Source organism: Otolemur garnettii, unplaced genomic scaffold (assembly GCF_000181295.1).
Source record: "Otolemur garnettii isolate 467f Iridium unplaced genomic scaffold, OtoGar3 scaffold00004, whole genome shotgun sequence".
Lineage (NCBI taxonomy): Eukaryota > Metazoa > Chordata > Mammalia > Primates > Galagidae > Otolemur > Otolemur garnettii.
Window position 1 is genome coordinate 27,172,320 of NW_003852399.1, and position 24,722 is coordinate 27,197,041.

General features: G+C 34.9%; 1 protein-coding gene across 3 annotated transcripts in view; it reads right to left on the reverse strand.

The window, feature by feature from the left end:
• Positions 1-24,722, reverse strand: part of VPS13B (vacuolar protein sorting 13 homolog B) — a 777,819-nt gene that overhangs the window by 419,000 nt on the left and 334,097 nt on the right. For all 3 annotated transcript variants that reach the window (XM_023517476.1, XM_023517471.1, XM_023517472.1), the window contains exon 22: positions 7,536-7,663. In XM_023517476.1, coding sequence (XP_023373244.1) covers positions 7,536-7,663 — 128 coding nt within the window. The remainder of the gene's footprint in view (positions 1-7,535; positions 7,664-24,722) is intronic.

Consider the following 24,722-nt stretch of genomic DNA (forward strand, 5'->3'; position numbering starts at 1 on the left):
GGATTGCATGTGAAAACCCCACACTGTACCCCAGAAGTGCATTAATGTACATAGTTACCATTCAATAAAAAAAGTAAATAAAATAAAATAAAAATAAATAAAATATTGTATAAAAAAAGTAAAAAAAATAAAAAGAAAAGAAAATATGTTCGATATCTTTACATGGAACAGAAATTTAAATATACCAAATTTGGGGGCTTAAGTTAAAAATCTCAAAAGTATAGCTTGGTTGTCTTCCTTTCCAGAGTAAGCCTTATAAATCTCCACATATTTTCCATAAAAAAACTTGTCAAGGGAAAACATTAAAAATTACCTAGATTTGAATTCCAGACTTCTACCTTCTAACAAACTACCATGCAATGGCTATTACTTGTTCAATGCCTATAAAAACAATGTGGGTAAAATGTGTAAGCATTATATGTTAAAAAAAAAAAAAACAACTTAGTTTTATAATTAATGGGATTGATAGCTGATCTGTCTGGTCTGAAATATTTATCCTGTTTGATATTGAAGGTAAAAGCTAAGGAGTTTACTGCATCAGGAGATCAAACAGTGTAATTACTTCATCACTACTTATGCTGCACATGGAAATTCCTAGGACAGAATTCAATCAGCTTAGCTTAACTGGCTTATGGCGATTGAAACACCTTGAATGACACTGTCACTAAAATCACACCAAATGTGGAAAGTAGTTCCCTAAAGGAATAACAGAATATTATAAGCAAAAGAGACCAGGATGCTTGGTATGGAAATTAAAAATTCCATTAGGCTCTGAAGACTATAAAATTAAAAACGAAGAAAGAAAAAAAAAAAGAAAAACATTCAAGAAATGGATCATGGCTCAGTGCCTGTGGCTCAAGTGGCTAAGGCGCCACCACATACACCCAAGGTGGCAGGTTCCAATCCAGCCTGGGGCCACCAAACAACAATGATGGCTGCAAGCAAAAAATAGCCAGGCGTTGTGGTGGGTGCCTGTGGTCCCAGCTACTTGGGAGGTGGAGGCAGGAGACGTGCTTGAGCCCAGGAGTTGGAGGTTGCTGTGAGCTGTGATGTCACAGCACTCTACCCAGGGGGACAGCTTGAGGCTCTGTTTCAAAAAAAAAAAAAAAGAAAAGAAAAGAAATGGATCAGGACAGCAACATGATCTTCAATATAAATGACAAAAACGCTGAGTTTGAGAAAACCAGGGAAATATTATTCTTTCTCAGTGAATTTAAGGCCAGAACATTTCTATTTTATCTACTATATGTTATTGCCAATTACGTGCCTCTGGAATAAAAATGTAAGTTTTTGAAGTATAACATACAGGATCAGAGACAGATAAGCAGACAGAGAAAAATAGCAAAGAATGAGTGAATTTATGCTACCTTAATGCTAAAAGGCCCCCCAAACAAAATTTATATATTAAAAAAAAGACTGTCCAACTGGGTGCAGTGGTTCACGCCTGTAATGATAGCACTCTGGGAGGGTGAGGCAAGAGGATCCATTGAGCTCAGGAGTTTGAGACTAGAGCCTGAGCAAGACCAAGACCCCATCTCTACGAAAAATAGAAAACTTAGCTGGGCATGGTGTTGGGTGCTTGTAGTCTCCCAGCTACTTGGGAGACTGAGGCAGGAGTATCACTTGAACCCAGGAATTTGAGGTTTCTGTGAGGTAGGCTGATATTATGGCACTCTAGCCTGGGCAACAGAGTGAGACCGTCTCAAAAAATAAAGGATAGGATAGGGTAGAAAAAAAATAATCCATTATATTAAGTGCAGAAGATTATTTCTCCTTACTGAAAAACAAATATTTCATAGCAAATATTGTTAATGTTTTTATGTAATATATGTCTATCCTAAATAAAAAAGAATATGGAATTAGCAAGTACCACCTTTGGCTCCAAAATCATCTTTCCAGAAATTCTGGTTCTAAGGACATTTACTTGCTCAAATTTCCATGAAATGAATAATTCTTTGATGCCTTTAAGTTATGATGTTCTGTTTTACCCCGACTGATGACAACTTCAGGGCTTTCTGTTTTGTATTTTAGTTCATAAAACATCTTAGAAAATGGACATTGGTTTTCAGGGAAAAAATAAAAATTTAAAGCCTCGATTTTAATTATTTAACCACACTTTAATTTTACCCTCTAAAAATGTTCACAATACATTAACACCTGGAAATGTTTAAATATATAATTATATTTAAACAGGACCAGGACTATAGTGAGGCAAAGTGCCTAGCTCATGTTCAAGAAAACCTTTAAAAGGTTATATCATGTACTCTTCCTATAATTGTGATGTTATACTTAATCAGCAATTAGCTTAGCTTACTCAAAATAAGGAACCACAAAATATACTGACAAATAGTGAAGATGATAAGTTTTATGTTGTGTGTATTTTCTCACAGGTAAAAAGAAAAATGAATGAAGACCATTACTATCTTTACTTATAATTAATTCATAATGTCATATAAGATTAAGTTCATTGTTGGTGATGAAGCTAATAAAGGAACTGTATCATTTTAAAACATGCGAAAGAACCAAAAGAATTCCACAAGAATGTTAGAATTAGAAGTATTGTTAAACATTATTTAACTATTTCAAACCACAGAGATACAAAGTAGAACTCATAGCTAACCTCAATTCTACACATTCTAGGCTTTTATGAATCCTCTTGGCTTTTGCTACATTTTTGATCACTAACTCAGACTTTCTTTTAAGTTCACTTTCTCTTCTACAGACTACTTTTAAAATTTCATTCCCTTGGCCCACTGCTCTTTCATGCTTTCTTGAATGACTTATTCTGCTTTTAAAAATATTTGCAGATGACTCTCAAAAGTATGTCTACTCCAAATCTGTTTCTTAGATTCCAGATCTGAATATCCTACTGTCTGATACCTGGGTATCTCTCAGCTAATTCAAATATGTGTGTAAATTCAAAGTCCCTATCTACCCCTAACCCTGGATGGATATAAGCATCCATCCAAACACCAAAACTGGAACCTGAAAGACCCCTTAGACTCTGTCTCCTCATTTTCCAGATCCATTAGCCACTAAGTCCTGTTAATTTTACCTTAAGTTTCTGAGGAATCACTGCCCAACTTGGCTTATTGCCTAGTGTTTTGAAAAGTCTGTTTCAAATATTTTGACCATTTTTTTGCTGTTGTTGTTTCAGGCAGGAAGATAAATCTACTCCCTGATAACCTCATGTGACCCAGAGAAGGACATTCTGTAGTATACCTTATATTATGGAATATTGACATGCCTACCGATTAGGTTATAGATATCATTAAGATTTCTGATACCAGTTGGAATATTAAATTGGAATAATTTCTGAGAGTTCCCTAATAATACAGCTTAATAACCAGGTAGGCTAATACTATCTTTCATGTTCCTTGTTGCAATACTGCTCAAAATGGTATCAATAAAGGATAATTATTACACCACACTATTTAGTTCTTTCTTGAATAGATAATAGGGAATGAGGTTACTCTTCAACAGTTACTTATATCATCATGAAATAACATTTAGGACCACAGTGAATTTTAAAAGTTAAACATTCTTGATAACTAACAGGCTCTAGACCATACAGTGGTGGCAAATACATTTTCTATAAATCAGTAGTCATCTGGGATGACATTTAAATTATCATGAACAAGGCAGTGCATGTCCTAGGCATTCTTTCAGTAAACAACACATATCTGACATACCCATTTCTCTTTTGGGGTCATAAGAGTGTTCCAAGGGATCCCACAAAGAGTCATCCCTACAAGATACTTTATACCATGACATTTAGCCTTTTTCCACCCAGATTATGAGAACTATTACTTTCTTTTTGTCTTCTCAGTATTTAGCCTGACACATAACAAATATTAAGTGCTCAATGTGAGAATGAATTAAAGGAATAATAAGTGGAGGGAAAGCATCTCATGACACATTATTATACTATGTAACTGGCTGTTTTAAATAATGAACAAGTCTACATTGGGATGTTAACTGGCTAATATACTTACTATTCTTAGGTCAGTATTTATATTTTAAAAGAATAATTTTGGGAAATACAATATTTATCAGAAAGCATACATGGAATTTAAGACAGCCAAGGAAAAATATATCTGGGAGCAAGTGCCTTGTAGCAGTCCCTGTAATTATAGTCTAACTTCTTCATCAAATCTAGAGCCACCACTAAGGAGAATACAAGCAATTATTTTAAAAATGACACAAACTCCCAAGAGTCTGTTGCAGTCCCACCACAGTAGAACTTCAAAGCACACACATGCATATATATAAAAAGTAAATTAAGGCTATATAAACTTATTTTCTAGGATTTGGTATCCAAGCACTTTTACTAAAACAGAATAGGAAAACTGAACAAAAGAAAACGGGAAAATGGGAAGTGTACTGGAAAGGAAAGCTATAAGTAGTCAAAAAAAACCCTGATTTTACGTAAGAATTACTAAAACAATATGTAACAGGAATGTAAGTTAGAAATCAAGATCAAGAGAGAGGATTTCCATGAAAATCTATTAGACAGCAAATTTCAGAAAAGATGCAAAGAAAACTATGTCTACTTTGTCAAAATTCATTGTCTCATGCAGTGAAACAAAAATATCAGGCCACATGCCTCTAATCCCAGCACTTTGGGAGGTTGAGGTGGGAGAACTGCTTGAGGCCAGGAGTTTGGACCAGCCTGGGCAACATAGTCAGACCCTGTCTCTACAAAAATAATTTTTAAAAATTAGCTGGGCATGGTGGAACATACCAGTAGTCCCAGCTACTTAGGAGGCTAAGGCAGAAGGATCACTTGAGCACAGGAGTTCAAGGTTACAGTGAGTTATGATTGTGCTACTGCATTCCAGCATGCACAACAGAGCAAGGCTCTGTCTCTTAATGAAAAGAAAGAAAGAAATGCTAACTCCTGAATATAGCCATCTTAAGGTAAAGTGGTAGAGAAAGTCCTGATATTTAGGATAAAGAACTAGAGAAAGATCTGATAATATTTGGATTATTCCTTCCTTCCATAAAATACTGTGTCAAACTATAATTTAGAACTTCAAACTTAAGTACCATCAGATAAATTCACTATTACTTACACAAACTTTACAGTAGAAATATTTGCTTTAAGTAGTCAATTTCTCATCTTAACTACTTCTTGATCAATTTAGTATTTACCATATATTGAATAATAAATATACCACAGGTCACTCTTTTTAGAGAACTACTAAAATAATACGTAAAAGATGTTGGGTAATATGGATGAGGAAAAATTTTATTTTATTGGTAATTTAGTTAATATGAACAATATATTAAATCTGTGAAATTAGAGGAGAACATAAAGTGCAGCAAGGCTTTGTGGTGGGACAAAAAATAAGTAAGGAGATTGCTCTATCTATTTTCTTGACCACAGACTAGTGTAAGTTAAAATACAGATTTAGTGTGACCAATGGGTATATATATGTACATATACATCCTCCACAGTATACTATTTAGGCATAAAAAATAATAATGTCCTTTGCAGCAACTTGGATAGAACCAGAGGCAATTACAGTAAGTGAAGTAAGTCAGGAACAAAAAATCAAACACTGTTTGTTTTCACTTGTAAGTGACAGCTAAACTATGCGTATGCATGGCGGTACAGAGTGGAGTAACAGACAGTGGAGCCTTCAAAAGAAGAGAAGGTGGGAGAAGGGTGTGGGTACAATATATACTGTTAGGGTGATAGGCACACTAAAATCCTAAATTTCACCACTACAAAATTATTCATATAACAAAACTACACTTACACACTCCAAATATATAAAAATACAATAAAATAAATTTATAGCCTTCAAAACTGTGAGAGAATAAATTTCTATTTTTCATAGCCATGGTAATATGTTATGGTAGCCCTACGAAATTAATACAACTAATATAATTAATACAACTATCAGGAAGGAGTGTCAAATTATGGCTGTATAGATTTGGGTCTCAGGCAGACTTGCATATGAAATTCACTTTATTAAAGCATAACTAATTTGGGGCTAAATTACTTTTCTCTCTATGTTCCAGAATTTTGTGATCTGTTAGAAGGGGCAATGTTTACCTTATAGGACTGTATTAAGAATTAAATGAGATAATCATGGAAAATGGCCATGGGATGCAAGAGCTGAAAAAAATGAATGATGGTGTTATTATTTTTCTTAAAAAAAAAAAAAGATTTCTTCTTATCTTAGCTTCTCAGTAGTTTGGTGCCCTTAGCTATGATTTTCTTTTCACATATCCTTCTTAGAGTCTTCTGAGATTTTTGGATCTTAGGGTTGCTTCTCACTTTTTAGATTTTAATACAATTATTTTATGGTAATGTCAATTAGGACCTTACCTCTCTGTGGGCTTAAAATAACTGAAATTTTGAAGATCAGATAGCTTGCTCTTATAGTTAAAGTGGGAGTGACTTTTTCCTGCAACTTTTTACATATTAAGTAGAAGTGAAAGGACCTTACTTAGATATTACTCTCTGGTACATAGAAAATTCTACAAAAATGCCTCTCATATTAGTTTTTCACATGAGGTCAGACAATTAAGTCTGGGAGCTCATCCTAGAAAAAGTGCTACAGATTTCATTGTTGAATATCAGTACAGTCACCTTCGAACTACTCCCCTTGGCCATCTCATGACCGTAGTGATATTCAGCAATCAAGTATGTAGCACTTTTTCTAGGACGCGTTTGTGACCTTAATTGTCTGACCTTGTACGACAACAGCTCTGATGGTCACTTCAGAGTTCTAAAAACTCTAAAAAGAGTTCTAAAATTGCACTGAACAGTAGACTAGGCACTGGAATCTGTGCATAGCTTCCAAAGGGGAGTACTTTGAAGGTGACCGGAGTGATATTCAACAATGAAGTATGTAGTACTTTTTCTAGGATGAGTTCTCAAACTTAATTGTCTGATGTTGTATTTCATATTTTATACAAAAGCTAAAATTTATTAGCTGATCAGATAAGCATCTAATTTGTATATTTTCATCAGGTTAAACAAGATATGGAAAAGGGGTAAATAAATACCATCAGAGTATATGAAGCTAAAAGTGAAAATGAGGAAAAAAATTATAACATTAAATAAGAAAATAGCTAGATTTACAATTGTCATATATAATTTGTAATTAGGGAAAATAATTAGATAATACTTTCATGTTAATATAATTCCAATTCAGATTTTATCTCACTACTGAGATAAGAATATGATCTATATTTTTACATTGAGAATTTAAAAACTTGCAAATAACGCTAATAAAAAAAAGTAGAACAAACTGAATTTTTTAATTTAAAGAATATCTCAAAGTATATATATTTTTTAAATTATCAGGAATTACATATATGTTTCATAGGTGTTTAATATGCGTATTATAGGTAGTAATAAGCAAAGTACACAATGGCTTTCAACCAAATAATGAAAATGAGATAATATTCTAGTACTATGAGGTAATACCTGTGAGAAAATTTTTCCCAATATTTACAATGATGAAAATTAAAAAAGGATTATAGAAATTACAGACATAATATTTCTAACTTTTTACCTGTAATGTGAGACTCTTCACTGCATTCCATACTATTCCAATAAATTCTTTCATTCTTTCTTCAGGACTCCTACAGTCTTCAGATATGTTCAACATGGCTTTCACAGGAACTGACAATGGTCGGGATTCTAAGTAAAGAATAGCTAATTATTTAACAGAAACACGCCTTACAATTTCACAATATCAAAAGTATTTTCAAGACATCTCTTTTCTTGCTTAAAATTATAAATTCTACATGAGATTATGAAACTAGATCATTTTACCTTATAGAATTACTGTTTTTTCTTGAAAAAAATAAAAAAGGAATCCAACTACAAAGCATTTGATTCAGTTTAAATTGATAGGAAGTGAGACTTCTCATATGTAAATTTTCCTGGTAACAAAAGTTTACCCATAAAAATTTCTCAGTTAAAAAAAAGAGACTTTGGTCATACATGGTGCCTCCGGACTATAATTCCAGCACTCTGAGAGGCAGAGGCAAGTGAATTGCTTGAGTTCAGGAGTTTACCAACCTGAACAAGAGCAAGATCCCATCTCTACTAAAAATAGAAAAACTAGCTGGACATTGTGGTAGGCACCTATAGTTCCAGATACTCAGGAGGCTGAGGCAAGAGAATCTCTTGCATCCAGGAGTTTGAGGTTGCTGTGAGCTATGATGCCATTGGCACTGTAGCCTGTTTCAACAGAGTGAACCTTTGTCTTAAAAAAAAAAAAAAAAGAGAGAGAGAGAGAGAAAGACACAGAGAGAGAGAGATTTTTATGGTAACCATAACAAGTTTGTGATTACATAAAAGCAAATTCATTCATTCAATTACTTATTTACTTATTTATTTATTCATGATATGGGATCTCACTGTGCTGCTCAGGATGAAATGCAGTGGCACAATCATAGCTCACTATATCCCTGAACTCCTGGACTCAAGTTATTCTCCTGTCTCAGCCTTCCCAAGTAACTGCAACTAAAGGTTGTGGACCACCAAGCTGAGCTAATTTTTCTCATTTTTTGTAGAGGAAGGGTGTCACTATATTGTCCAGTTTGGTGTCAAACTCCTGGTCTCAAGCAATCCTCCCACCTTTGCCTCTCAAAGTACTGGTATTACAGGCATGAGCCACTATAATAAGCCAAATTTCTCCCCTTCCTTTCCCTTTCCTTTCTTCCTTAATTCCTTTCTTCCTTCTTTCTCTCTCCCTCCTTCCTTCCTTTCTTCCTTCCTTACTTCCCCCTCTCTTTCTCTTCTCCCTCCTTCCTTCCTTCTTTCTTTTTTTCCTTTTTGAGACTGAGTTGCTCTCAGTAGAGTGTCATGGCATCATACCTCACAGCAACCTCAAACTCTTGGGCCCAATTGATCCCTATGCCTCAGCCTCCAGAGTAGCTGGGATTACAGGCACCTACCACAACACCTGGCTATTTTTAGAGACACACTCTCACTCTTGCTCAGGCTGGTTTCGAACTCATAAGCTCAGGTGATCCACCTGCCTCAGCCTTCCAGACTGCTAGGTTTAGAGGCATGAGCCACCATGCCCAACTAGGCCAGATTTCTTTACAAAATTATATGTGATATTTCACTCTCTATATTGTCATTAAAAATTTAGTTCATTTGAACTAAAGAAATTAGAAAATTTCAACAATTTTTACAATTTAAGTTTCAGGAATGACTTTGATTGCGTATAAATTGACGATCCACAGACTGTAATGAACTGGTCAACACACGAAGGTATCAACCTAAGGAACTAGGCCTGTGGTACATGTCTGGTCTATGAAAATTAGGTCAACTTAATGAGGTGGTAAATGTAGTGAGGTGGTCAGGTAGGGAGGCGCTACTGCATATCTAAAAAGATTCACATATATTTATACAATATATAATTCATATGTATTGTTTTATGTTTTTTAAATAATATAAAATAAATAGATCTGGATTTTTAAGACTTTTACTTAATTTCAAAGATTCTAGAACATGCTCCAATATAAGCAAAAACCATATCACCACCATGAGAATGACTAGTTGCCATATATTCACTCATACTTTTCCTCTCCTCTCAACTTGGTTCATGTATGAGCATTCATACTCATACACAAGTATGGAACGTGGACCTTTTCTTTCTCATACTTATAATCCCATAACTCTGACACTGTGAATATTAGAAATCTTTAAAAGTTTATTAAAGAAAACCAGTTTAGAAATGGCTCATAGAGATATCTAGGTCTGAGCATAAGAGGCAGATGAAACAAACACACAGAAGCTTAGAATTTTCAAAGTATAAAAGCAAGAATGGTTTGAACAGAGTAAGGGTCAGGGAATAAGATGTAGTCAAAGCTAGACAGAGAGACTAGATTGTAGGTTTACATAGGCCATAGGAAGGAGACAGTTTTTACTTGGGGAAAATAAGATATAGGGATATAGTCATGACATTAGTGACACTCAGTCTGAAAGAATTTCTGGGGCTATTGTGCAGAAAATTGATGACATGGTTCAAGTCATCATTTCATTTGAAAAATGAAGACACAGGTTGTAAAAGATGGTGGCAACAGTAGAGGTGGCAAGAACTGTGTCCATTTCAAAGATACAGTCAGCAGGGTTTGGGATGGATTCGATGTATAACAAAGGAGGAAAGAGAAGGAAGGATGACTCCAATGTTGTAAGTCTCAGAACTGAGAGAATAGATCTAGAGGAAAGAGGATATTTGAGAAGAAAGAAACATACATAGTTTTGGACATTTTGAGATTTCCATTAGCCATCCAAATAAAGATATCATGTGGCAAATGAATAAATAATTATAAAAAATAGAAAAGAATACCACATAGACAATTCACATAAAAATTCACTTATTTATTTATTTATTTATTTTATTGTTGGGGAATCATTGAGGGTACAATGAGTCAGGTTACACGGCTTGCATTTGCTGGGTAAAATCCCTCTCATAAGAGTGTCCCATTCCCCAGAGGTGTATCACACACCATGGCCCCACACCCGGGTCTCTTATTCCCTCTATACTCTCCAATTCCCCTATGTACTGGCATCAATTGTCCTCATATCAGAATTGAGTACATTGGATTCCTGCTTCTCCATTTTTGTGGTGCTTTACTAAGAAGAATGTATTTCAATTCCATTCAAATTAACACAAAAGATGTAAAGTCACCATTATTTTTAGGGGCTGAATAGTATTCCATGTTATACATATACCATAGCTTGTTAATCCATGCCTATCAATGTAGTAAACTTATTTTTAAAACACTCAACTGTGCTAACATACAAATAAATAAAGAGTAAGGCAACAATAAAACGTTCTTTTAATCTGTTACATTGGCAAACATTTTAAAGACTTGTTTTGTATGCCTGCAAAAGTTGTTATGGTTGAAGCCTCTTGTGAGAATGTTACATATCCTGAAATTATAAATCAATATGGACTACATAGAGTGGAGCACCAAAGCAAGGCAATGTATATCTGTCAAAAATTTAAACATGTATGTTGTACAAAATAATTCCATTTCTAAAAATATATGTTACAGAAATACTAAAACATGAGAGAGCATGTACATAAAATTTATATAGGATGTACAGCATCAGCAGGACTATTTGTAATATCAAAAAAAGAAAGAAAGGGAGGGAGGAAAAAAGAAGGAAGGGGGGAGGGGAAGAATGGATAAAACGTTAAACAATTTATCTGTCCATCAGTAAAGAAATGGTTGGATTAATTTTGGAATACTTGCAATAAAGATTATAATTACACCATTTAAAAATGCCATATACTTGGTATGACAAAAGTTCATTTTTGATATTTTATAAAGTGAAAAAAATTAAATACATGTGTAGTACAATCCAAATCTGTTTTCCAAACAGTATGTACTATTTTGAGTATATATTTGTCTTCCAATACATAGAAATACAAGACCAAACAAGCAAGCCTTAGACCAGTGGTTCTCAACCTTCCTAATGCAGCAACCCTTTAATACAGTTCCTGTGGGTCATGACCCACACAGGTTGAGAACCACTGCCTTAGACAGAGGTGGTAACCTCTGGGTAAAGGATGGGTAAAGGAAAGGTAGGTATTTAACCCTTTACTGTATATATTTCAGAATTATTATTTTATGAAAAAAATTACTTCTTTAGAAATACATATTAATTTACTTCATACTTATTTGGACTTCTTTGTTTTCCTTTTATGTATCATTAGAAGGAAGTAGTTACCTAAACTTACTGTAGCACTCTACCAATTTATATAATTACATTACATGCAGGATAAATTTTAAAATTCTTCAAAACAACAAATACTGAAGGTTTACACAGAAATCAATTATAATAAAATTTCTAAAACTTACTGATACAGGCTGGGAGCAGTGGCTCATGCCTGTAATCTGAGCATTCTGGCAGGCCGAGACAGATGGATTGTTTGAGCTCAGGAGTTCAAGATCACCCTGAGAAAGTGAGACCCTATATCTACCAAAAACAGAAAATATTAGCCAGGCGTTGTGGTGCATGCCTATATTCCCAGCTACTCAAGAGGCTGAGGAAAGAGGATCCTTTGAGCCCAGGAGTTTGAGGTTGCTCTGAGCTAAAATGCCATAGCACTCTATCCTGGGGCAATAGAAGTGAGTCTGTCTCAAAAATACATACATACATACAATAAAATAAAACCTACTGACACAAAGTATTAGTACTATGTCACAATATTATTGCTACAATTTGAAAATAACTCCATCTAATAAATGCTAACATTACCAAGTAATGTGGGCATTATCACACTGATGTGAAGCAATATTTCCAGTCACTATTAAACAAATAGCCAAATGTTTACTGTAAATACTATATTCTCTTATATGATGACCTAATTTAAAAAATGAGGGGCCTTGAAATCTACATGTGGCTTAAATGTGCTGTCCAGGTTTGGAGCCTGTAGTTCAGCGGCCACGGCACCAGCCACATACACAGGAGCTGGCAGGTTTGAAAGCCCAGGCCTGCCAAACAACAATGACAATTCAACAACAACAACAAAAAATATACAGCCAGGCACTGCAGCGGGTGCGTGTAGTCAGTCCCAGCTACTTGGGAGGCAGAGGCAAGAGAATCACTTAAGCCCAAGAGTTTGAGGTAGCTGTGAGCTGTGACGCCACAGTACTCTACCAAGGGTGACATAGTGAAACTCTGTCTCAAATAAAAAGTGCTATACAAATAACTATGAAAAACAATTAGTAGGCCAGGCATGATGGCTCACGTCTGTAATCCCAGCATTCTGGAAGGTCCAGGAAGGTGGATCACCTGAGCTCATGAGTTCGAGACCAGCTAGAGCAAGACCCTGTCTCTAAAAATAGTTGGGCATTGTGGCAGGCACCTGTAGTCCCAGCTACTCAGAAGACTGAGGCAAGAGAATTGCTTGAACCCAAGAGTTTGAGGTTGTTGTGAGCTATGATGCCATAGCACTCTACCGAGGTGACAAAGCAAGACTATCTCAAAAATAATAATAATTAGTTAAAATTTCTCATTAAATAACATTATCTGATTATTCAGAGAATAAAAACACAGTATTTTGGAAGTACTACCATTCATTCTACCATATTTTCTGAAATATAATATAATACAAAGACAAGTTTGTAAAAACAATAGAAAGGGCAAAATTTTCTGTAGTTCAGTCTATTTTACAGGCAAGATAGGTATTATTTCATACAACTCTGTCAACATTGACACACATTTTATTTAATCCAAACCTTTCCAGCACTTACTACATACCAAGCATTTCTCAAATGCTCTGTAAATATTAACGTGTTTAAATTTTATAACAACCCCACAAGAAATGCCCTATTATTCAGATTCTTATTGTCACCATTTTTGATGAGGAAATTGATCACAAAAAGGTTAAATAACTTATACTAAGCCACCCAAGTGGTAAGTGGTAAAATAAGTATGCAATCTAGGCAGTGTTGTCCCAAAGTCCATTAACTACTATGCTATGCTCCCTTTTCTAGTATTTATTCTCTGTATGATGACTCCTAGTTCTCTCAAACGTATTATAAATGTTTAATATTTCTACCACGTTTCATGGTACCACAAATAGTTTAGAAAATATCAGATTTATTCACTCCCACTGGAGGTACATTAACACCTGCATTTAGCATTGTAGTCAGAATGCAAGCACATCTCTTACACTTTTAGTTTGCAGCAATCAATTATGTAATTGTGAGATCCAAATTTAATTAGTTAAAATAACATCAACAATTATTTCTTGGGAATGTGTCATCCAACTCAGTACAAAGTTTTACCTCCTTTCTGTGCCAGGGAAAATGCACAACACTTGGAGCCAACTTCAGTTAGTGTTTTAGCTATGCTACTTGCCATATCATTTGGGAAAAGCAATTATCTGATCTATATGCAAAAGTTAATGATATCTATATATAACATCAGGAATATTATTCAGTTTAAATGTAATATATTTAAAATGGTTTACGAAAGTACTATAAATATAAGAAAGACAAAAATTAATAATAAAGTATGTAAGGAAAAGAACTTGAAGATTACCAAATCTTAAACACAATTGTACCTCTTTTCTATCAAAATAAACCTTTAGTTTTAGTTCTACTATAAATGTCATTTCCTCTGAGAAATAGCCACTGATTTCCCAAAATTAGATCTGGTCCTTTCTCTATAATCTGACATAATTCTGTATAACATATAATTCTTCATGGTATAATATTAAACATTTGGATGTTTATCTCTCCAAAAGAGCAGCTGAGCATAGTAATATGATCTGGCAATAAATGGTAATGGTGGGACACTAAAGACACATTCTACTACATTTATTCTTTTAATGTAGACAGTTTTGACTTGACTCGACTCGACTCTTCAAGTCAAAGAAATACTTGTTCAGCTGTAATAATTCAGTTCTTAAGTACTTCTTAGAATTAAGCCTTTTCTGTTCCAGGCTTTAATCTTATTGCTATATAACATACTTAAACAAAGAGGTGTTATCACTAACATAGGTGAGGTTTAGTACTTAATCATTAAAGAAGGGTGGCTTTTAATAGAAGATAAGTATAAAAATATTTCCCTATAGCAATTCTTCCTTTAAACATAAAACTTCTAATCATCAATTGATTGTTATGAACTTATGTTTAAGAACTTTGTTCAGAATAGTATTCATACAGTTCACTCACTGGAAGGACAATCCCTGGTTTCTTTATTTTTTTATTTATTGTAGCAGTTGGTATAAGACCTTGCTCAGTAAATATTGGTTAATTAATAAAGCACCTAGTTATGGTTCCATTTTTATTTGAAGTTTTAAGTAATCATCAAGAAGAAAAGTATGTCAACTTTGGTTTCTCCTTTATGTTCATGGGAAATCAAGCTGTTCAGCCATATATTCATAAATAAGACAATATTATACTGAGGAAATGCCATTAACCACAGTTCAATTACATGAAAGGAAACTCAAAAGATACAAATATAAAATCACAACTGAGATCATAAATCATCCTGGAAAGGCAGCATGCTTTAAAGAGTCACAGGCAAACTAAAAATAACTACCAAAAAAGAACTGAAAACAACTCATAAGGGAATAAAGGCTCTCTAAGACATAAAAAGGGAAAAGTTCCAAGGCCACTAGGTGAGAGAAATGCTTCAGTAACTCCTGAAGCATGGCGGTGGAGTTGTTTCATTTTAAGTTTATAGAAGACTTAAGACAGAATGGTGAACACACAGCTGTCAAGAAGGGCACACTTTCCAGATTTCTGGGGAAGAATTTTAAGGAAGAAGGATAAATCCCTCATAAGTAAAAACAAATCTTGACACAAGAATAATATGCAGTATCACATTTCATTATCTTACCCACAAAACGTTATGAAAAAGTAGGATACAGTGTTAATTATTCACATTTTTCATGAATTATTTGGTCTATTTTTTGAAATTCTTTCATTAAGTAATATGTACCAATGATAATTTATGCCATTTAGAAAATGTAGCTCACTAAAAAATAAGGAATAAGGAAGGAAAAAAGGTGAGAGGAAAAATTCTAATATCACATAATTTCAACATACAAAAAAAAATCTTTCAAAAACTACTTACAGAGAACACCTATTAATCTTTTAGTGCATAGGGTAAGAACTGAGAATTCTGTGGTAAGCAAAACAGACACAGTTCCAGTCTTCACAGAGTTTACATGTATAGGCAGTTCCTAAGTTATAAACATCCGACTTAGGTACAACTCACACTTACAAACAGAGGCTATTATAATCAGTCCCTGAGTTACAAACATCTGACTGATGTATGATTCACACTTACTAACAGAGGTCATTATAGGAAATAGGTAAATGTACTTATTCCAACTTACATACAAATTCATCTTAACCTATCTTGTTTGTAATGTGGGGACAGCCTATACACTGTAGAAGGTTTTAGGTTTAAATAAAAACAAAAAGTAAACTCCTTACTAGTAGAATTCCAGATACCAGTGGCATTAAATATATTTTAGTATATAAAAGCATAGACGAGGAGGAATCCAAAACCTAGTTCCCATTAATTTTATTCTACTAATTCAAAATGTGGGATCTTAAAATCACTTCACTGGCAAGACACAGTGGCTTATGCCTGTAATTCCAGGTTGAGAGGGAAGGATCCCTTGAGGCCAGGAGTTGAAGACTTACCTGGGCAACATAGGAAGAAGACTCCACCTCTACAAAAAGTAAAAATGTTAGCCAGGCCTGGTGTGCCATGCCTGTAGTCCCAGCTGCTTGGGAGAAGGAGACTGAAGCAGGAGAATCACTTGAGCCCAGGAGTTTGCAGCCAAAGTAAGCTATAATTATTTTACTGCACTCTAGTCTAGGTGATGGAATAAGATCCTGACTCCTAAAATAATTGTTAAATAAAATAAAATCACTTCAACTATTTTGGTTTCAGTTTTCTCTGCTATAAACTTTTAGGACCTACATACTAAAGGCTGCCTAAATCTCACTGGAAAACCATGGGGGCAGGGCAGAGATTCTGAAGTTCGTTAAGAAAAAAAGGAGAAGGGCAGCACTTGTGGCTCAAAGGAGTAGAGTGCTGGCCCCATATACCGGAGGTGGCGGGTTCAAACCAGACCCCAGCCAAAAGCTGCAAAAAAAAAAGAAAGAAAGAAAGAAAAAGAAAAAGAAAGAAAAAAGGAGAAATGTAAAAAGGGAGGAGGAAAAGAAAGAAGGGAAACAGGAAGAAAAGGATGAAGTGAGAGAGCAGGTGCAAGCAAAGAGTGAACGCATTGATTAACATCATCTTATTAATAACCAGTAAAGCAAAGATACGAATTACTTTAGAATCTGCCCTTCAAATTGGGCATAGGTTTCTACACTGATCTACCAAGATCATTAAAATTCTTTCACTGTGCCCTCAAACCCCAAAACAAATCAAACCAAACCAGACAAACATCAACAAAAACTTCAAACTTCCATAACTTTTGTAGTGTGTGTACACCACAACCAACACTGCCACCACCAGAAATGACAACACAGGGTAATAAATGAGTTAAAGCACTTCTAAATAGTACCATGTGATCTTGAAGGAGTTAAGAATTTTTAGCTTGAAAGAGCTAGTCCTCTTTTTTACAGCTGCAACAGGCTAGCATTGTTTTCCAATATCTTACACTCAGAACTAAGGTTCACTAAAAAGACCAAATTATTCTAAGTGTGACTATAAAGCAATGAAGCTGATTTTAATGTAGAATTATAAAATGGGTGTCAATATTTGATGTTTACCCTTCGTATGCACCCTTTACACTCTTTCCCTTTCGGCAGTTAAGTCCCTAATTGAACTTTGGTCTTTATAGTTACTTACAAGGGTTCAGAGAAAAACTAAAGATAATCTAACTGGGGGATAATAAAAAAAAATGAATGAGAAGACTTTAGTTAATCAGATTGCTACTAAAATAGGAATGTTCACATGTATTTTTTTCTTGAAAAAGAAAGAAAAAAGATAAAAGTGGAGGAAAAGATAGGCGGCAATGAATCTTAATCATCATAAACTCAAAAATTTGATTCCACATATATTTACTACACACCAGGTCACTGAGGCAAGGGCTAAAAAATATGACATAAACCATGTCCTCCAAGAGAAAGATAATAAACATGATTATATATTATGATTATCAAACACTGTGATCAATGTATTATAAAATATTCTGGGAACAGAGAAAGATTAATTCAATCAAGCATTGGTACGAAAGTCTTCATGAGAAGGTGACATAGGATTGGACTGAAAAAGAATTCTTAAATCAAAGGAAGAAAGAACTACAGACAAAGAGAATATGGACAAAGGCACAGATGCACAAAGTGTAAGCAAAGCATACTACACAGAAAATCAATCAGTATACTAGAGATAAGGCCAGAAATGTATGATTAGCCCTAGTGTGATTTTACTTCTTTAATTGAGAATTGAGTATCAAAGATAAATCAGGTTCTATAACTCTACTACAAAAAAATAATAAAGTTACACTTTGAATATGTGAATAAGAGGATTGTATCTAAGACGTATAGATATGTTATAAAAACTGTAATACTACTATATAACCTGAGTAATCCTGGAAAGAACACATCCCTCTAGTCTTAAAACACAGTCTTGCCACCTAATTCTGCCTTATAAGCCAAACCCCAAGGTTAATTCTCCCATATCCTTTATCTTCTATTTATATCACCCACCAGAAGAAGCCTAAAATTCTACAAATTATCCCTATTACCCAAATTCTCATCACCAAACAGATCTGTACAATCCCATCTGACCCCACTTCTCAGTTCATAACAACACTGGAATCTCTTCCATGTGCCCTTTAACTCTCATGATACATCATCAGCAAAATCTATATCTTCCTCAAATACTTTTCTGAACCTGAAGCCCTAAGGATCAGCAGAGTACTAAATTCAAGGTGACTGGTTCACTGTCTGCAGGAAAGCTACTGGACTATGGACCTAGCAGCAAACCTTCCTTGAGCAAGAAATAAATTCTACTGTGTTGTCATTGAGACTCCTATACTAGTTTTTTAGAGCTGTTTACAACACTGTCTAATTTAAAACAGTTGATAACTTCCATCTTCTTTTTTTTTTTTTTGAGACAGTGCCTCAAGCTATCACCCAGGGTGGAGTGCCCTGGTGTCACAAGTCACAGCAATCTCCAACTCCTGGACTTAAGCGATTCTCTTTCCTCAGCCTCCCGAGTAGCTGGGACCATAGGTGCCTGCCACAACGCCTGGTTATTTTTTCGTTGTAGTTGTCATTGTTGTTTGGTGGGCCCAGGCCAGAATTGAACCTGCCAGCTCTGTGGCTGCTGCCTTAGCCGCTTGAGCTACAGGCACCAACAGCTTCCATCTTCTTACAACACTTTTTAAACTTGTTTCTAAATATGACAATCTGTAAGTTCCCCCTCCCACTTCACTGGTAACTCCTCCTCAGTTTTCTTGTTGTCTTCGTTTTCCAGACCTGTAAAGTTGAAATTGTCTAAGGCTTAGATCAGTGGTTCTTAATCTTGGGTCACGACCCCTTGGGTGTTGAACGACCCTTTCACAGGGGTCACCTAAATACATCCTGCATATCAGATATTTACATTATGATTCATAACAGTAGCAAAATTATAGTTGTGAAGTAGCAACAAAAATAATTTTATGGTTGGGGGTCACCACAACATGAGGAAGTATATTAGAGGGTCGTGGCATTAGGAAGGTTGAGAACTACTGGCTTAGATGATCTCACTCAATGTCATGCCTTTAACTATGCTCTATAAGGATCTATTTCCAGGTTAATAGTTTGGATATCTTCTCTAAGCTTCAGACTATTCATCCAATTTCTTACTCAATATCTCCACTAGGATATTTAACAGGAATTTCAAATTTAATATAGTCATAGCAAAGCTCTTGAGCCTCCCTCTGCCCCCATACTCTTCATCTTATAGTTGTCTTATAGTTGTTCAAGTCTCAGTAAATACTCAGCACTTTTGCAGCTGCTCAGTAAAAACAAACAAACAAAAAAAACACAACCCCCCTCCGTCATACCATATATCCTAAAATTACCATAATCTTACTAACTCTATCTCAGAATATATCCTGAATTTGACCTTGCATCCACCAATGATATAACCTGGTCTAAGACTCCATGATTATAGGCATACATTATGGCAACAGCGATATGGCAAATGGCTTATCTGGTTCCATACTTTCTTCCCTACAGCCTATTCTCAGAGTGCTTTATAGTATAAGTATAAGTCACATCACAAAATAAAGATCATATCACACCTCTACTCAAAGACCTTCAAAAAAATCTTGCTTGCTTTTATTAGTCAAAGCTTACACTGGTCTATAAGTTCCTACAGAATTGTCTTTCTTACTTCCCTGTCCATCCCTCTTCCCAGTGCTTTCTCTGCTCCAGCCATGTACTCATTTTTGCAAGTCCTTGAAGGCAAGCACACGGACAAGAAAACAGGGTTGAAGAACACAGTACAAGAGAATCATACTCCTACCACCTTTCTCTCACTCCTCCATTTCCTTATATCTTTAGGAGATTGCAGAAGCATTTAAAAAAATTAGCACAAGAGGAATACAGGCAAATAGATGCCTACCTGTGAATCTTATTATATTACTATTCTTCTATTCTATTGATATTGCTTGGAAAATATTTGAAATAAGATAAAGGAAAATGCTAGCCTTTTCCAAGACTTTTGAGCTGTGGAAAGCCCTACTTATGCTTACGGGGAAACAAAGAGGTATTTTAGGCTATACCTTGAGGATGTAAATTCTAAAGAAAGAGATCAATGCTGGTAAAGAGAGAAAATTTTATCATTGTGTATAAAGTACAATAATTGTAAAAGCACTGGCTTATGATGAACTCTCCCTCTATTCTAAACCACATGTGTGTAACTATGGAAAAGAAGCTATTACTCATGTATAATCCTAAAAATGATTTGGGAGTTTCTGGAAATAAATACAAATTTATACATGCCTCTTGAAAAAGGTAAGGAAAAAAAGAGTTGTTTTTCTTGCCTCAAGTTGTATGTTCTTCTTCAATTCCTTGGCTACCAATCTGCTGAAAATCTTCATCACTACAAAGTAGTTCTGCAAAGGGTCCTCCTCCTTGGTTCCACCCTATAGACTATTCTCTATGGTAGAATACCATTTAAGAATAAAAGCATCTTAGCCAAAGTTCTTTATCTGGTTTTCATATCCCTATACGTAGGTTACTACAAAAGTTTTAAGATAGATGGTATTATGGTCCATTGTTTCACTGTCCAGAAACACAGTCAACATAGTCATCTCTGATTCACCCATGCAAGTTTCAACTTGTTAAGCTTATCAGTGTTGCAGGGAGGGCTTCATTTGTTTCCATCCACACAGATTTTACATTTCTTGATTTTTGTGAATCTGAAAAATTTCATAATGACCCAGGTATAAGTTGGTCTTGACTCTTTGAAACTATTCAATTTTATTTTCCATCACTTCTACTAGAAAATCTCTAATCAACCTCTTCCCTCCACTGTTAACATCCAAGTGAAGTGGCCCTTCTTGGCTGTTTCAAATCCTATCTATAAGACCTGCTTCAAGGTGTATCCCCTCAATTAAAATGTTTCCAATTTCTAACATCTATAGTAATGATTCTTTTCTCTAAAAGTATGTAGCTTTGAAGAAAAGTGATGGAAAAAGGAAAAATTGCACATGCAAAAGATCCCAGAGCAAGAAAAATCATGAAATATATGAGGAAATGAAAAAGAAAAATGATGAAGATGGAAAGGAAGAACCCCAGAGAGGTTAGATCAGATCAAACTTTGTGGCCATGGTAAGGAGTCTGGTTTTTATCTTAAGTGCAATGAGAAGCAACTAACATGTTTTAAGCAGGAAATGACATGATGAACTCTAGATTTTTTAAGACTTTTTTTACCATATGGACAATGAATTAGAGTAACTGAGATAAAAGCATAAGATAATATGGAATGTCAACAGTAAGAATAGTTAGAATACCTTTACATTATTCTATATAAGAACTGATGTGGCTATGACTAGGTTGCAGCATAAACAAACACATTCAAGGTATAATTTGGAGGTAGAATGGAGAGGAAAGGGAGACACTAAGGAGGAATCCTAGGTTTCAGGCTTGAGCAACATGGTAAATGGATGAGGTGACATGGCATGCAAAATTGAGAGATACACAGTTGTAAAGATTTAGGAAGGCAAATTAAACAAGACATGTTAGGCTTGAGCACCCCATAAGATACCTAATGTAGAGATGCACAGGCAATTGGATATGCCTTTTCATCTTTAAAAAAAAAAGAAAAAGAAAAGATAGGTATAGCAAAACAGGTCAGTTAGATAAATATATATTTAAAAAAAGCGGGGGGCAGATTGTCACCATGGAATAAATTGTACTATATAGACAAAAATTCATATACTGTGCTTAAAGGGAACTTACAGATGACTAAGCTCCAAAGGAGAATAGAAAGCATAAAATTATACCATAAGGTAAATAAGATTCACCATACTTGAAGTCTATAGTTTCCTTTTAAAATCCAAGCATCAAAAATATCTTTACCTTTTCAGTTTTGTTTTATCACTTTAAAGAACTTTCATATACCTTACTTTGAGTGTTCCAACAACATTGTGAGATATTGCTGGGTATATGTATTATCTTTGACAAAGGAAGAAAACAAGGCTGTGTGAAGTTAGCTTGACATGGGATGAGCCTAGGATCAAAGTCTTAGTGTTTTGGTCCCATATCTTCCTAATTCTTGATCTATATTTTACATTGACTATTATTTTTGGCAACTGTATTTGTCAATATAAATTTAAATGACTTGAAGAGAAAGTGACTTTTATACAGCAATACTATTTTTTTTTAATTTCTAAAGGTTAGATAGTATTTAAAGCTTTAAGCAACTTGCCACAGAACTGCAACAATGCCTAAAACTTTTCATCAAAATACAAACTGCATTCAATGCTATCACTCTTAAAACCCCCTTGGGAAATAATGGCTTTTGGATTCTGCAAGTCAGCGTGACATGGCATGCAAAATTGCATCTCATGCTGAGCCAACCAGGAAAATATATGTCATCACTATGTGACATTCAGAATTTCATCTGGAAACTATAATCTTGTTCACTGCTAAAAGGGGGTGAAAAGACTGCATAAAAAATAATTTGGTTGAATTTTTGCTGAATTCTTGCCAGTTTGTATAAAAACTAGAATAACTTACACTTATTTCCAAAGAACTCTATTATTGAAAACTTGTACTTATTAACATCACAATATGTTCTCAAAGAACCTTAAAATTAAGTGACATTATAGTTTAAATCATGTTATGATAATTCAAATTAATGGATCTCTTGGAAAAAAATCTTTATAATGAAACATAAAGTTGAAAAATTAATAAACTATACAAAGTAGAACTGTATTGTTCAAAACTATATATAATAAAAACACATCCTAACTCCTTGCCCCTGACTAAATAAACCCTCAGATTAAAAAACAAACAATACCTCCCCTAAAGCCTTTGTAAAGTTTACAATCTGTCTCATGTCTCTCATGTCTTTTTTTTCTACACCATTTTTCCCTGGCCCCTAGTTCATATACATAATACCTTTATACCATTTACCTTCTTCCTATCAAAACATGAATTTGTAAATGTGATTAAGTCCAAGATGATTAGGTAATCAATAGTATATTTTAAACCTACATAACTAATAGTAATATGAAAAATAGTAGACATAAAATGGAATATCTGACTCAAAATGATCCTCATGAGCCATGTTTCTGCTATTCTTACAGTTTCTCATATCTCATGACCCTGAACACTGAGGTAAACACAAGACACAATCTGGGCTTAAATTGTACCATAGTATCTAACCTCCCAGGCTATAGTGACTGACCAAAATGTGAGTACAGGATTCAAGACAGGTGAAACAAAATCCTTTCGAGGTATGTTTTCAATAGACATTGAACAAAATCTATTTCTCTTTGATCACAGAGAATTAAATATATGAATTCAGAGGTACCATAACCATTTACAATGCTATGTCAAGAAACTTATGTTCAGAAAGAGAAAGCTAATCCAACATGAAAAGTCGTCTTTAACTCTAGGCTATGGGATTAAAATGACCCCTTATTGCCCAGGGATTAAAAACACTGCTGGTAATTCTTCACGTGTCCTAGATCCAATATTTGACTCAAACATTGCAGGGAAGCTTAGAAAGCTGGAATAAGGTATTGCCACCTGCCCTCTTCTGGATAACGGTAGTCCTTTAGGAAAAAAAAAAATTCTGGATAATATAGAGTCTCTGGTTGCAAGTCATTCTGAGGAAAAGATCTTCCTTTGCCTTTCTCACCATTTTGGTTATGGGAGTTAATAAATAGCCTCCTCCCATTTTTATTCTTTACTTGAAATCCTTTGCATACAGTTTCTGTTGCTTGCAATCAGAAAGTCCTTTCTAATCTAGCAATGTTCATTCTCTAATAAAGGGACCACCACTATCAATTAGGGAGGAAACCAGGCAATAGGTTAGTAGTCATATGTGCCATGCCCTGTTCTGCAGCTGATGTAGACTCCAAAATGCTTTAAGTGTATCATGGAGCTTCCCCCCACACCTTCCCAGGCTTTCTTCCTCAAGAACAATTTAACCTCACTACCTTTTTAGCTCATCTGGCTCTCAGTACTTCCATTACCATATTCAGTAGTAATTAGCCCAATGCCTCTATGCCTGAGCCTGCAAATTTGAGCTGCTACTGGCTTTTTAAGATTACTTTTACTACCTGAGCCAATACCTTTCTTAATTTAACTGGCTTTTAACCTAAAAGACAGTTCTCCAGGTGTCCTTGGACTGACCCATTTCCCTTTTGTGCTTATGTATTCAAGAATAACCATACAATTCTATCTTAGAATGCAACATTCTGAGCTAGGAAAGGACAGAACAGCTTGTGTTCTGTTCTAGTGCCCCCTAGAATGCTTTAAAAGCCAGCAAGTCACATAGCCTGCAGATGAAAAACCAAGAGAAGGATGCTTTCCAGGATCCCTCAGCTGCAGTACAAGTGGGGCATGTACAAATGAGACACCATTTGTACTGAGAAGTTTTCCTGAACCTGGGCTTTTGTTGTCCTTTTGTGACTATCTGTAAGTACAGTAATAAATCTTCATGGAACTTGTTGCATATGAATGTGTTCTGTTTCAGCAGACAAGTGCACAATGAACTTGCTTCACAGGATGTTCCT